Source organism: Pseudoliparis swirei, chromosome 22, assembly GCF_029220125.1.
Source record: "Pseudoliparis swirei isolate HS2019 ecotype Mariana Trench chromosome 22, NWPU_hadal_v1, whole genome shotgun sequence".
NCBI classification, from domain to species: domain Eukaryota; kingdom Metazoa; phylum Chordata; class Actinopteri; order Perciformes; family Liparidae; genus Pseudoliparis; species Pseudoliparis swirei.
Window position 1 is genome coordinate 994,017 of NC_079409.1, and position 15,438 is coordinate 1,009,454.

General features: G+C 47.7%; 1 protein-coding gene across 3 annotated transcripts; it reads right to left on the minus strand.

Moving 5' to 3' along the window:
- Positions 1 to 32: 32 nt before the first annotated feature.
- Positions 33 to 13,379, minus strand: selenbp1 (selenium binding protein 1). 3 transcript variants are annotated; one of them, XM_056443942.1, is made up of 12 exons: positions 13,291 to 13,379; positions 11,702 to 11,755; positions 8,182 to 8,294; positions 7,710 to 7,895; positions 6,633 to 6,753; positions 6,367 to 6,549; positions 6,090 to 6,271; positions 1,519 to 1,597; positions 1,307 to 1,428; positions 1,149 to 1,235; positions 953 to 1,071; positions 33 to 234 (listed from the first exon to the last, which is right to left on the minus strand). In XM_056443942.1, exons 1-12 carry the CDS (start codon positions 13,292 to 13,294, stop codon positions 72 to 74), a joined length of 1,413 nt encoding a protein of 470 aa, XP_056299917.1. In that variant the 5' UTR covers positions 13,295 to 13,379; the 3' UTR covers positions 33 to 71. The 3 variants fall into 3 exon arrangements, with proteins under 3 accessions (XP_056299917.1, XP_056299918.1, XP_056299919.1); XM_056443943.1 differs by lacking the exons at positions 8,182 to 8,294; positions 11,702 to 11,755 and having other exon boundaries at positions 13,291 to 13,377; XM_056443944.1 differs by lacking the exons at positions 8,182 to 8,294; positions 11,702 to 11,755; positions 13,291 to 13,379 and adding an exon at positions 7,975 to 8,089.
- Between the last annotated feature and the right edge of the window lie 2,059 nt (positions 13,380 to 15,438).

Sequence of the window (15,438 nt, forward strand, 5' to 3'; positions counted from 1 at the left end):
TTGTCATACAGAAGTGATCCTGGAGGCCGTGGTGAGCTCAATATTGATTTATTGACCGTGAGTATTGATCTCTAGAGCCAGATGTCAGACGTGCAGTCTCCTCCAGGGTACCGCAGCTCGTGGGCCAGAGCAGGACCATCAGGCTCCTTCCCAAAGTCCACCAGGAAGTCCTCATTCACACTGAGACCCCCATCCACGGAGTCCACATCGATCTGCATCATCACTGAGCCCTCTCTGCACAGACAGACAGAGAGACAGTAGTAGCCTACTACAGTGCAGTAGCAGTAGTAGCAGCAGTTGCAGTAGTAGCAGCAGTTGCAGTAGTAGTAGTAGCAGTGGTAGTAGTAGTCGTAGTGATGGTGGTGGCAGTGGTGGTGGTGGCAGTGGTGGCAGTGGTGGGTGGTGGCAGTGGTGGTGGTGGTGGTAGCGGTGGTAGCAGTGGTGGTGGTGGTGGCAGGTGGTGGTGGCAGTGGTGGCAGTGGCAGTGGTGGCAGCAGTGGCAGTGGTGGCAGGTGGTGGCGGTGGTGGCAGTGGTGGTGGCAGTGGCAGTGGCAGTGGCAGGTGGTGGTGGTGGCAGTGGCAGTGGTGGTGGCAGTGGCAGTGGTGGCAGCAGTGGTGGCAGCAGTGGCAGTGGTGGCAGTGGTGGTGGCAGTGGTGCAGGCAGTGGTGGTGGCAGTGGTGGTGGCAGTGGTGGTGGTGGCAGTGGTGGTGGTGGCAGCAGTGGTAGCAGTGGCAGTGGTGGCAGTGGTGCAGTGGCAGTGGTGGCAGCAGTGGTAGTGGCAGTAGTGGTGGCAGTGGCAGTGGTAGCAGTGGTGGTGGCAGTGGTGGTGGTGGTGGCAGTGGTAGTGGCAGTGGCAGCAGTAGCAGTGGCAGTGGTGGTAGCAGTGGTGGTGGCAGTGGTAGCAGTGGCAGTGGTAGCAGTAGTAGTGGTACCACAGTCTAGCAGTGGCACTGGGCCATGTCGGGGTAGAACTGCTTGTCCCAGCCGCTGTACAGAGACGTCGTCACATAAAGTCTCCGGCCGTCTAAACTCAACTGCAACATCTGAGGCCCTCCAGGGACACGCCTCCCCTGAGAGACAGACAGGTCAATAACCAATCAGATTGCAGAGGACAGGATGTTGGAGACACAGCTTCCTGTCTGGGTACCTGGATGATGCGGGGGCGGGGCTGGGCCTCCGGGTCGTCCAGGACTCTGACTGGACCGTCACTGACGATGCTTCCTCCAAGAAACACCTGGAACAGACAGACAGGTGAGCCGTCTCACTCTCTCACCTGGTGGTCACCGTCAGGTGGGACATTCAGACCTGGCCGACCAATCGCGGGTTCCTCCGGTCTGTGATGTCATACTGTCTGATGTCACCGTGGAGCCAATTACTGAAGAAGAGATAACGGTCGTCCAATGAGATTAAGATGTCTGTGATGAGACCTGCAGACAGACGGGAAACCAGTCAGACAGACCGACAGGTGGGCAGACAGACAGAGAGAGAGAGACAGACAGGTGGACCAAGAGACTCACCGGGCATCTCAGGTAGCAGCCATCCCTCGACCTTCTTACTGGGAACACTGATCACTTTCTCTGCAGCCCAGTCTCCTTCCTGAAGACACAGAGCAGACCAGCCTCAGGCCTCCGGTCCACATGGACCAGACATGAACCCTGTGGTACTGACTTCAGCCTTAGATCTAGAACCCTGTGGTACTGACTTCAGCCTTGGATCTAGAACCCTGTGGTACTGACTTCAGCCTTAGATCTAGAACCCTGTGGTACTGACTTCAGCCTTGGATCTAGAACCCTGTGGTACTGACTTCAGCCTTAGATCTAGAACCCTGTGGTACTGACTTCAGCCTTGGATCTAGAACCCTGTGGTACTGACTTCAGCCTTAGATCTAGAACCCTGTGGTACTGAATACAGCCTTAGATCTAGAACCCTGTGGTACTGACTACAGCCTTAGATCTAGAACCCTGTGGTACCGACTACAGCCTTAGACCTAGCACCCTGTGGTACTGACTACAGCCTTGGATCTAGAACCCTGTGGTACTGACTACAGCCTTAGATCTAGAACCCTGTGGTACTGACTACAGCCTTAGATCTAGAACCCTGTGGTTCTGACTACAGGCTTAGATCTAGAACCCTGTGGTACTGATTACAGCCTTGGATCTAGAACCCTGTGGTACTGACTACAGCCTTGGATCAAGAACCCTGTGGTCCTGACTACAGCCTTGGATCTAGAACCCTGTGGTACTGACTACAGCCTTAGATCTAGAACCCTGTGGTACTGACTACAGCCTTGGATCTAGAACCCTGTGGTACTGACTACAGCCTTAGATCTAGAACCCTGTGGTACTGACTACAGCCTTAGATCTAGAACCCTGTGGTACTGACTACAGCCTTAGATCTAGAACCATGTGGTTCTGACTACAGGCTTAGATCTAGAACCCTGTGGTACTGATTACAGCCTTGGATCTAGAACCCTGTGGTACTGACTACAGCCTTGGATCAAGAACCCTGTGGTCCTGACTACAGCCTTAGATCTAGAACCCTGTGGTACTGACTACAGCCTTGGATCTAGAACCCTGTGGTACTGACTACAGCCTTAGATCTAGAACCCTGTGGTACTGACTACAGCCTTGGATCTAGAACCCTGTGGTACTGACTACAGCCTTAGATCTAGAACCCTGTGGTACTGACTACAGCCTTGGATCTAGAACCCTGTGGTACTGATTACAGCCTTAGATCTAGAACCCTGTGGTACTGACTACAGCCTTAGATCTAGAACCCTGTGGTACTGACTACAGCCTTGGATCAAGAACCCTGTGGTACTGACTACAGCCTTAGATCTAGAACCCTGTGGTACTGACTACAGCCTTAGATCTAGAACCCTGTGGTACTGATTACAGCCTTAGATCTAGAACCCTGTGGTACTGATTACAGCCTTAGATCTAGAACCCTGTGGTACTGACTTCAGCCTTGGATCTAGAACCCTGTGGTACTGACTTCAGCCTTAGATCTAGAACCCTGTGGTACTGAATACAGCCTTAGATCTAGAACCCTGTGGTACTGACTACAGCCTTAGATCTAGAACCCTGTGGTACTGACTACAGCCTTGGATCTAGAACCCTGTGGTACTGACTACAGCCTTAGATCTAGAACCCTGTGGTACTGACTACAGCCTTAGATCTAGAACCCTGTGGTTCTGACTACAGGCTTAGATCTAGAACCCTGTGGTACTGATTACAGCCTTGGATCTAGAACCCTGTGGTACTGACTACAGCCTTGGATCAAGAACCCTGTGGTCCTGACTACAGCCTTGGATCTAGAACCCTGTGGTACTGACTACAGCCTTAGATCTAGAACCCTGTGGTACTGACTACAGCCTTGGATCTAGAACCCTGTGGTACTGACTACAGCCTTAGATCTAGAACCCTGTGGTACTGACTACAGCCTTAGATCTAGAACCCTGTGGTACTGACTACAGCCTTGGATCTAGAACCCTGTGGTACTGACTACAGCCTTAGATCTAGAACCATGTGGTTCTGACTACAGGCTTAGATCTAGAACCCTGTGGTACTGATTACAGCCTTGGATCTAGAACCCTGTGGTACTGACTACAGCCTTGGATCAAGAACCCTGTGGTCCTGACTACAGCCTTAGATCTAGAACCCTGTGGTACTGACTACAGCCTTGGATCTAGAACCCTGTGGTACTGACTACAGCCTTAGATCTAGAACCCTGTGGTACTGACTACAGCCTTGGATCTAGAACCCTGTGGTACTGACTACAGCCTTAGATCTAGAACCCTGTGGTACTGACTACAGCCTTGGATCTAGAACCCTGTGGTACTGATTACAGCCTTAGATCTAGAACCCTGTGGTACTGACTACAGCCTTAGATCTAGAACCCTGTGGTACTGACTACAGCCTTGGATCAAGAACCCTGTGGTACTGACTACAGCCTTAGATCTAGAATCCTGTGGTACTGACTACAGCCTTAGATCTAGAACCCTGTGGTACTGATTACAGCCTTAGATCTAGAACCCTGTGGTACTGATTACAGCCTTAGATCTAGAACCCTGTGGTACTGATTACAGCCTTAGATCTAGAACCCTGTGGTACTGATGACAGCCTTGGATCTAGAACCCTGTGGTACTGACTACAGCCTTATATCTAGAACCCTGTGGTACTGACTACAGCCTTGGATCTAGAACCCTGTGGTACTGACTACAGCCTTGGATCAAGAACCCTGTGGTACTGACTACAGCCTTAGATCTAGAACCCTGTGGTACTGACTACAGCCTTAGATCTAGAACCCTGTGGTACTGATTACAGCCTTAGATCTAGAACCCTGTGGTACTGACTACAGCCTTAGATCTAGAACCCTGTGGTACTGACTACAGCCTTGGATCAAGAACCCTGTGGTACTGACTACAGCCTTAGATCTAGAACCCTGTGGTACTGACTACAGCCTTAGATCTAGAACCCTGTGGCACTGACTACAGCCTTAGATCTAGAACCCTGTGGTACTGACTACAGCCTTAGATCTAGAACCCTGTGGTACTGATTACAGCCTTGGATCTAGAACCCTGTGGTACTGACTACAGCCTTATATCTAGAACCCTGTGGTACTGACTACAGCCTTGGATCAAGAACCCTGTGGTACTGACTACAGCCTTAGATCTAGAACCCTGTGGTACTGACTACAGCCTTAGATCTAGAACCCTGTGGTACTGACTACAGCCTTGGATCAAGAACCCTGTGGTACTGACTACAGCCTTAGATCTAGAACCCTGTGGTACTGACTCCAGCCTTAGATCTAGAACCCTGTGGTACTGACTACAGCCTTAGATCTAGAACCCTGTGGTACTGACTACAGCCTTAGATCTAGAACCCTGTGGTACTGACTACAGCCTTAGATCTAGAACCCTGTGGTACTGACAACAGCCTTAGCTCTAGAACCCTGTGGTACTGACTACAGCCTTGGATCTAGAACCCTGTGGTACTGACTACAGCCTTAGATCTAGAACCCTGTGGTACTGATTACAGCCTTAGATCTAGAACCCTGTGGTACTGACTACAGCCTTAGATCAAGAACCCTATGGTACTGACTACAGCCTTAGATCTAGAACCCTGTGGTACTGACTACAGCCTTGGATCTAGAACCCTGTGGTACTGACTACAGCCTTAGATCTAGAACCCTGTCGTACTGACTACAGCCTTGGATCTAGAACCCTGTGGTACTGACTACAGCCTTAGATCTAGAACCCTGTGGTACTGACTACAGCCTTAGATCTAGAACCCTGTGTTACTGACTACAGCCTTAGATCTAGAACCCTGTGGTACTGACTACAGCCTTGGATCTAGAACCCTGTGGTACTGACTACAGCCTTGGATCTAGAACCCTGTGGTACTGACTACAGCCTTAGATCTAGAACCCTGTGGTACTGATTACAGCCTTGGATCTAGAACCCTGTGGTACTGACTACAGCCTTATATCTAGAACCCTGTGGTACTGACTACAGCCTTGGATCAAGAACCCTGTGGTACTGACTACAGCCTTAGATCTAGAACCCTGTGGTACTGACTACAGCCTTGGATCAAGAACCCTGTGGTACTGACTACAGCCTTAGATCTAGAACCCTGTGGTACTGACTCCAGCCTTAGATCTAGAACCCTGTGGTACTGACTACAGCCTTAGATCTAGAACCCTGTGGTACTGACTACAGCCTTAGATCTAGAACCCTGTGGTACTGACTACAGCCTTAGATCTAGAACCCTGTGGTACTGACAACAGCCTTAGCTCTAGAACCCTGTGGTACTGACTACAGCCTTGGATCTAGAACCCTGTGGTACTGACTACAGCCTTAGATCTAGAACCCTGTGGTACTGATTACAGCCTTAGATCTAGAACCCTGTGGTACTGACTACAGCCTTAGATCAAGAACCCTATGGTACTGACTACAGCCTTAGATCTAGAACCCTGTGGTACTGACTACAGCCTTGGATCTAGAACCCTGTGGTACTGACTACAGCCTTGGATCTAGAACCCTGTGGTACTGACTACAGCCTTAGATCTAGAACCCTGTGGTACTGACTGGTGTTTTGTAGAACCTGAAGACGTTAGAACGTAGAGCACATCCCACGTAGCCCTCCGTGGCATCGGGGTCGTGGAGGAACCGGATCTCCAGGGGAATGGCCCCCTCCTCGCCCAGGTCCAGGGTCTGCAGCTTCCTGTGGGTGGTCCAGTCCCAGACGTGGATGCACCGGCCGTAGAGTCCTGCAACGCACACAGCGTCATCACGCACCATGACGAGGAAGGGGACAGGAGAGGAAAGAGGAATGAGGACATATGGATGTTCCCTCTCTCCTCACCTTCTTTGACGTGATCCGGGTTGAACCCGTTGGCCAGGGCTTTGGGCGCCCCCCATTCGGTGCTGATCATCACGTTGTGTCGGGGTTGGTACCAGAAGTCGTATCCAAAGGGCGCCGCCTCCCCCGGGTGCTCCCAGTTACCGACCACCTCGAACGTCTCGCCGTCCAGCAGGACGAAGCCACCTGGGGGGGGGGCAGCAGGGGTCACAATGACACCGCCCAGCAGGGGGCGCTGCGGCAGCAGCCAGCAGAGAGGGGCGCCTCACCTTTGCCGTTGCCAGACGGGTCTCCGATGCAGCTGATCATGATCTGACCGTTGGCCAGGCAGTGGGAGGTGTGAGGGTTCGCCAGGCCGCACTTCCAGAACACGTCCACCGGCTCCACCACCTGGAACCACAGGCCGCATGGGTCTGGGTCCTGACATGGTCACTTCCTGTTCACTGCTCGTGGTCATGACATGCTACCATGCTAATGTGCTAATGCAGCTAACGGTGTTTACTTAAGGGGGAACCAGAATGAGGGGAAGTTTCCTGAGGCGGCGTTATCAGCTGTAACCGCCCTGAAAGCAGAGAGATAACGAGGGCCACGCTCACGTGCACTCGCAGGAACTCACGTGCACTCCCTCCCTCAAAGGGCGGTAACGCGTCTCAGGAAATGCTCCAAATCTCTAACGTCTCAGTTCACAAGTTCTGATTATTTATCAGACATCAGAGACACATTCCTCGCCCCAGAGAACAGCTGCTAGAACGTTCCTCAGCTGAACCTCCTCCTCCTTCTCCCCCCCCCCCCCCCCCATCCACCTCCTAACAGGATTTTCTTGTCTTTCTCTTTTCCGTTCAGGTCCAGGGTCTCTGCTGGAGTTACTTCTCTGAATGTAAAGAAACCACTTTTGATACGAGACCCCTACGAGACCCCATCAAACCCCCTACGAGACCCCCTACGAGGACCCATCAAACCTCCTACGAGACCCCCTAAGAGACCCCATCAAACCCCCTACGAGACCCCCTACGAGGACCCCTACGAGACCCCATCAAACCCCCTACGAGACCCCCTAAGAGACCCCATCAAACCCCCTACGAGACCCCCTACGAGGACCCCTACGAGACCCCATCAAACCTCCTACGAGACCCCCTAAGAGACCCTATCAAACCCCTACGAGACCCCCACGAGGACCCCTCGAGACCCCATCAAACCCCCTACGAGACCCCCTAAGAGACCCCATCAAACCCCCTACGAGGACCCCTACGAGACTCCATCAAACCTCCTACGAGACCCCCTAAGAGACCCTATCAAACCCCCTACGAGACCCCATTGAGGCCCCTTTGAGGATCCGGGTCTGGTACCTTGTGGATCTGGGGGGCTCGGGGGTCCGTGCCCACGTCCACCACGTAGACCCTGGAGGAGATCAGGGACGGGAGGATCAGGCGGTTCCTGGTCTTGGAGGCGTCCCCGAAGCAGCTGCTGCAGGCGTTCCAGCCCGAGTGGTGCAGCTCGTCACGCAGGTTGGGCATCGGCAGGCGGTGGATGACCTGAGGTCAAAGGTCAAGGGTCACAGCAAGGAGGAGGAACTCCTTCAGTTATTGTGATCTTCAGTCAGACAATAAAAACCTGAAGGAAGACGGAGAGGACTATGAAGAGGAGGAAGAGGACGATGAAGAGGAAGACGATGAAGAGGAGGTAGATGAAGAGGAAATGACAACGAGACACCAAAGTGGAAAACTAATCCAGCGAGAACAGAAAACTGTTGAGAGAGGAACAGTCGTTTAAAGATGGAGAGAACAGGAGGAGGAGGGGAGGTTGGTGGACTCCTCCTACCTGGGTGAAGGAGGAGGACTTGGGGTCCACGTCCACGGTGGCCAGGTAGTCTGGTTTCATGATGTCCGTGTTACAGTAGATACAAGGGAGGTAGACCAGGAGCTCCCTGGAGCCTGAAGGCAGCACGGCACACACAGACATGTATACATACATATATATTTATACACATATATATATATATATCCACATATATATATATGTATATATATGTGTATATATATATATATATATATGTGTATATATATATACACATGTATATATATACACATATATATATATATGTATACACATATATATATGTGTAAATATACATGTGTATATATATATACACATGTATATATACACATATATACATACATACATATATACACATAAATTGTAGTGGCACTCCGTCTAGTTCTGGTTCTTCTGTCCCACACTTTTGAGATCAGTCTTTAAAGCTATTAATTGAAACGCGAGTGACACAAGTAGTTTCATACAAAATGATGTTTACTTAAAAAGCGTATAGTACACGGTCACACGGTCAAAAAACTATGTTGCTTCCAACAACTCTGAACTCAAACCCGACTGACAGTCCAACACACAGCTGTTATCCTGACGTGACGTCATCTGATTGGAAGCTTACATTCAGACAAATTATTAAGCTTTCAAATACAATACTGAATAATATATGTTAAACTAAACATTCTTTCAAATCATAATGAAAAGGGTTTATATTCAGTTACCTTTTAAAATCTTTTAAAACTAAATTATTATAACAAATGAAATCATGCATTTGGCTCTTACATATATATATATATACACATATATATGTGTATATATATACACATATATACACATATATATGTATACATGTATACATATATATATTAGGTCTGTCAATCGATTTTAAAAAAGTAACTAATTAATCGCACATTTTGAAATTCAGTAATCGCGATTTAAAAAAAAAAAATCTTCTTTTTAAAGACCAAACTTCCCACAGAGCTGTGTTTCAAAGAGGCTCCTACCTATAAAGTGCCAGCGAGGTATTTAATATTGTGGATGATAAATTGTTTCTTCAGTGAAACATCCAGATTAGTAAAAAAAAAGAAGTATATTGAGACCCCATTGGTCCTGTCATCTTTACCACTGAACAGCAGAACCAGTGGCCTTGATAACTGACTGACATTCACATATGTCCTGTTAACCCTCTGGAGGCTGGGGGCATTTTATACATTTTACAAAAAAATGTAAATTCACCTTTTAAAGGCGTTTGCATGTGACACACCCCCACGTGTTCTACATCAAACATTCCAGAACAATCTCAGCTCTATTCAATGAGGCTCATTGTCCTCACGCCTGTTCTCTGCTCTCTGACTGACAGGCTGCTAATGAGCCTTACCTGTGAGGTGGGAGGTCCTTTGTGATTTACTGAGTGTTCATTGGTTGTTTTTTCCCGAAATGTTGTCAGACAAACGGATTGACCAATCACGGTGAAGGCTTCGTGTGACGAGTTCTTTCCGCGCCGCGTCCCCCGACACGTCGCCCCTCCGTTCCTCTGTGTCTCAGAGGGGGAGACGGGAGGAAGGAGGAGCAGGAGGAAACACGACTGATTCATCCACGAGTTAAACTCATTTATGATCCTTATTTTCGCGAAGAAATAATTGTTTTAAAAACGGAAACAGTGTTAAACCGTACTGCCGCGGTTTGACACTCAGAGGAGTGTAAAAACTTCAACGAACACCGGAAGTAAACAAAGTTGTGTTAAAATATTTTAGTGCGTTAACGCGGCCAAATTAATCGCATAGATTAACGCGTTAACGCTGACAGCCCTAATATATATACACATATATATATATGTGTATACATATATATATATATATATATATATATATATACATATATGTATACATATATATATATATACTAGTGCTGTGAAAAATAACGCGTTAACTCAGTTAATTAAATGACAGGTTTAACTAGTTTTTTTAACGCATGCGCAGAATGAGCTTCCAGTCCGTCTGTTGTTGGTCGTCTCTCCAGCAGCGTGTCATTCTGTCTCTAGTGTCGCGTTAACACGACTCCGATCTCCGTCTCGCGCGCCGCAGAGCTCGGATGCCGGCGTGTGCGCACATCGGGACGAAAAAAAGTCACTTGCACCCCCCCCCCCCGTAAACAACTCTTCTCTCCGATGCTGGCGCGCGCACTGGTGAGCAATGCAGGGCTCTCAAGTGTCACGCATTGAGCGAGACTCACGCATTTCGGTCTTAACTCACGCACTCCCGCCACACATCGTATTTCTCACACTGAAAAAAACTCTCAGCTCTTTAATGTTTTAATGCTGGGGTGTTCAATATGTCGATCGCGGTCGCCGCAGAGCTTCGATGCCGGCGCGCGCATCGCTCTGTCGCGCGAGCCGAGAATTGTTGACGGGGGGGGGTGGGAGACGGAAATTACAGGGTGACGGGTGGAGATTTCCCCCTGTTATAATAGGAGGGGAAACACTGGAGTTGATAAGCGTGTCTTCTTGTCTGATCAATACGCAACTGTGAGGTGCGCGAATGGACCGAGCGGCCAGCTGCTGATCACTCACTTAACGAACAGACGGTGGGAGCACCGACGACCCATTTTGACCCAGGAAAAACCCTGAATGTATATATGGGATTAATCATGATTAATCCACAGAAACCTGTGATTAACCTGATTAAAATTTTTTATCGTTTCACAGCCCTAATATATACACATAGGTAGACATGTATATATATATATATATGTATACATACATATGTATACAATATATGTATACATGTATACATATATATGTATATATATATCAGGGTTTTTCCTGCATAGAGAACATTTGGGCGCGCGCCTACGCCGTTTTCCCGAGCGCCTAAGGCAAAAAAAGATCTAGAACCCTGTTCCATACATATCTGAAATCCCCTACAATAGCAATCAAACAATTTAATGTATCAATTTGGAAATTTTTCAAAGTAAAAGTCCTAAAAGTTTAAAGAAATCTGTAATTTCTTTAATGTTTGAGATGCTTTATATATGTATTTACTATGGAAGCCCGTTTCCGCCACTGTGATAAAAAAATTAAGATCCTGTAAGTCAGAATTATGAGATACTATCTCATAATTTCGACTTACTATCTCATAATTATGAGATACTAAAACAGTTTTCACTTTGTCATTCTGGGTTTTTGTGTGTAGAATGTTGAGGAAAATAATGAATTTAATCCATTTTGGAATAAGGCTGTAACATAACAACATGTGGGAAAAGTGAAGCGCTGTGAATACTTTCTGGATGCACTGTATATATGTGTATATATGTACACATATATATGTATATATGTCTACCTATGTGTATATATGTATATATATATGTATATATATATATACACATAGGTAGACATGTATACATATATACACATAGGTATACATATATATATACAGTATATATATACACATAGGTAGACATATATACATATATGTATATATACGTATATATATATATACACATATATCTCCACACAGACCTGTCATGGCGTCCAATGGGCTGCTGTATCCTGGTCCACATGCTGAACAGCTGGCTGAAAAAACACATTCATGAGAACAGGGCGGGGCTAACAGCAATGGGGCGGGGCTAAAAAAGGCCATTGAGCACGCTCTGTGGTCATAGAGACCTGGAGACTTTAACATGAAGCATAGACTTCTATACAACCAGAGGAGTCGCCCCCTGGTGGTCAGGAGAGAGAATGCAGCTTTAACACATGAAGCATAGACTTCTATACAACCAGAGGAGCCCCCTGGTGGTCAGGAGAGAGAATGCAGCTTTAACACATGAAGCATAGACTTCTATACAACCAGAGGAGTCGCCCCCTGGTGGTCAGGAGAGAGAATGCAGCTTTAACACATGAAGCATAGACTTCTATACAACCAGAGGAGTCGCCCCCTAGTGGTCAGGACAGAGAATGCAGCTCTAACACATGAAGCATAGACTTCTATACAACCAGAGGAGTCGCCCCTGGTGGTCAGGAGAGAGAATGCAGCTTTAACACATGAAGCAGAGACTTCTATACAACCAGAGGAGCCCCCTGGTGGTCAGTCTCTGCTGGTCTACCTGATGATCAATAATTAAACTAAAGAGTTAATGATTGACAAGAGAGACAGATCTGTTGCCCACCCACAGGCCCCGCCCACATATAGGCCGAAAGATCAATTTTAATACTTTCACTCAGTCCACATTGGACCAGGTCTAGCTCAGACCTGGTCTTGGTCCTGGACTGACCTGAATCCTTGATCTTATATCTGTAAGAGTAGATTCTATGATATAAACGTAATTACATGTAGGAGTTATGACCACTAGTCAGCGCTGTTCAGGCGCCGGCAGGGGGAGAGGAGAAGAAGAAGAGAGGAGAGGACTGGGCGGTACAGTTGGAAGTGGAGTGACAACTAAAGTTATGAGTAAAACCCAGAACGGCTTGGACTGAGTTATTCCTGCGCACACACCCACATCGCTTACATATCTGTTAACATTCAAAGACTAGCGTGACCTTTGAATGTTATATAACACACACACAGCTACACACATCTACACACACACACACTCTGATCTGTAATGACTTTGTTGATCAAGAGCAATGTTAATTATTAGTTGTAATCTTCAAAAAGTCTCTCTCTCTCTCGCTCTCTCTCTCTCTGAATATTTCTTTTTCCTTCATGCGAGTCGACTAAATGTAAACACTGAACACAAAGAGTCATCTGTTGAAAGACCCAGAGACAGAGACCCAGAGACTCAGAGACCCAGAGACCCAGAGACTCAGAGACCCAGAGACTCAGAGACTCAGAGACTCAGAGACCCAGAGACTCAGAGACCCAGAGACTCAGAGACTCAGAGACCCAGAGACCCAGAGACTCAGAGACCCAGAGACTCAGAGACTCAGAGACTCTTCACATGGACATATTATATAATTCATTCTGAAGTGAGACTCTGCAGCAGAGACAAACCAGGATAAAGGTCAAAGGACTCCATGAGGGAGAGAGAGAGAGAGAGAGACAGAGAGAGAGAGACAGAGACAGAGAGAGGGAGAGAGACAGATGACTCAGGAGATTAAAGAGGACTCACCCATGGTTGAGGTCCTGGTCTTGAGGTCCTGGTCTTGGTCAGATCCTGCAGGTTCTGTCAGTCGGTCTGGATTCTCTCAGACCAGGGAGTAAAACCGGGAGGGAGGAGTCATACTGCGGGCAGATCGGGACACAGCCAATCAGAGGAGGGGGCGGGGCTTACGTGTCCATATTTGGTAAACAGTGTCCAAGCAAAACAGAACTATCTTTAAGATATATATATATAATATATATATGCAATAAATGTATATATAGATTAAATCTATAACATATATATATTGCCTATATATATATATATAGGCAATATATATATTCAAGTTATTATATGTATATATACTGTATATATATATATGTAACCCCCGGCCCATGTAGCTCTGTACAACATACGATGGGCGGGGTCCTGGTGGTGTTTAACAGAGGGACGGTGCAGCCAACGGGTTCATAACGCCACAGCATCTTTATTCACTAAACTAAACACCAATCCCCAAACAACGAAAACCCACAGAATGTATAGAACTCGCTCTCTTCCTAAAAACCTCTACAATACCACAAATACAACGACCACAACAAATAACACAAATCCACTCACACCACCCTAGCACACACACACCAACCACCCCCCCGTTGCCGGCCCGAGTCGTTGTGGAGATCGTCGTGGCCTGAAACGGTCGTGACCGTTTCACTTGTCCACACAAGCCTAAACAAACGGGCAGTGACATGTCGGAGTCCTCACGATGTGTTGGGAAAGGGACGTGAAGAGAGGGAAGGATTGTCTGACGGAATAAGAAGCAGCAGGTCTGTAGCAGCAGCCTCGGGAACCAGCTCGGCTTCCTTGGTGGTCGTCTCCTGACTCACAGGAGCCCCAATGTGGCTCATCTGGCTTTCCTGGTGCAGATCAACATGTGTGAAGCTAAATGATAATCGCGAGTAGCGATTAGCAACGCTACTATAACATTCAGTCACTGGCAGCATACACTCAACACACTGATCGGTACCTGGTGTAGGTCCGACAGGCAGAACTATTGGTCAGCCCTTTGACGTCCCACCATGACGTTGACGCAGCTCAACAGCTGCTGCTGTCACCTATTTCACCACCATACCTCCGTTTAGGCCACGCCCCTCTAACTGATAGTGAAGCTGGATTGGCGGTTGGTCTCCCACACCAGAAAACAATGACCACCGATCACCAACTCAATTAGACATTTAAATGAGCAAAACTAATTAGAAAACTTAAATCCTATTGTAGACAGGGCTACATTATTATAGATACATCTTATTATTATTATCTATCTTATGAAAATATCTCATCAGGGCTACACCCTCCCCCTTCTGACCGTCTAGATGCCCTCATCGGACTCCTTTCTGTTTCTTGGAAGGGTTGCTTCTCCTATCATCAGACATCCTTCGGGGCTGTTGGTACTTGTGCCTTTTCTTCTCTACGGTCTCCTTTGGTGCATTGAGGCTGAACTGAATCACCATCCCATTATGCATGATGGTAACAGGCTCCTGGGATGGCTTGCCAGGTTTGTCATACGTCAAGCGAATAACTGGTTTCCTTTCTCTCTGACTTTCGAATGACAACTGCTGGTTCGCTACTTGTGTCGCTAGTAGAACCGGAGCTTGCTCCCCCTTCTAAATCTGGGTCGGCGGCAGGGTCATTACTAGTCTCTTCTTTATCAGATTCCAGACTGGAAGGTGTAGTGTCTTCTGCTCTCATAGCTGAGGGTTCTTCAGAAACTTCAGAACTCTCCTCTTCCTGGCTGTCACTATCCACAGGGTTGTGATGGGGTATGGAGAGGTGTCTCCGGACCTCACCTACATCAAAAGCTTGAGGATTACAGGCGGTTTCAAACTCGGGATCTGATGAATCTGGGTCACTTTCCAATGGGGGAACTACAGACGTAGTTGGTCTTGGACGGCCACGCTGTCCTCTGGTGACAGGTTTTCTACCAACTGTAGTAACCACAGGATCGTTCGACATTCTGACCAGATAACCTATGGGCAAAAGATGGTCTCTGTGCAGAGTTTTGACTCCACCAGATCCCTGTTCTGGTTTGACCTGGTACACTGGCAGGTTTGGCAACTTCTTCACCACAACATAAGGTGTGGACTTCCAGCGGTCCTGCAGCTTATGTCTCCCAGGCAATCC

Bases quoted from the DNA above. Each gene is read 5' to 3' on its own strand.
- selenbp1 (XM_056443942.1), bottom strand. The intron at 1,429-1,518 runs GTGAGTCTCTTG...GTCTGTCTGCAG, and splicing joins GCTGCTACCTGAGATGCCCG to GTCTCATCACAGACATCTTA. The intron at 1,236-1,306 runs GTCTGAATGTCC...TGTCTGTTCCAG, and splicing joins ACCCGCGATTGGTCGGCCAG to GTGTTTCTTGGAGGAAGCAT.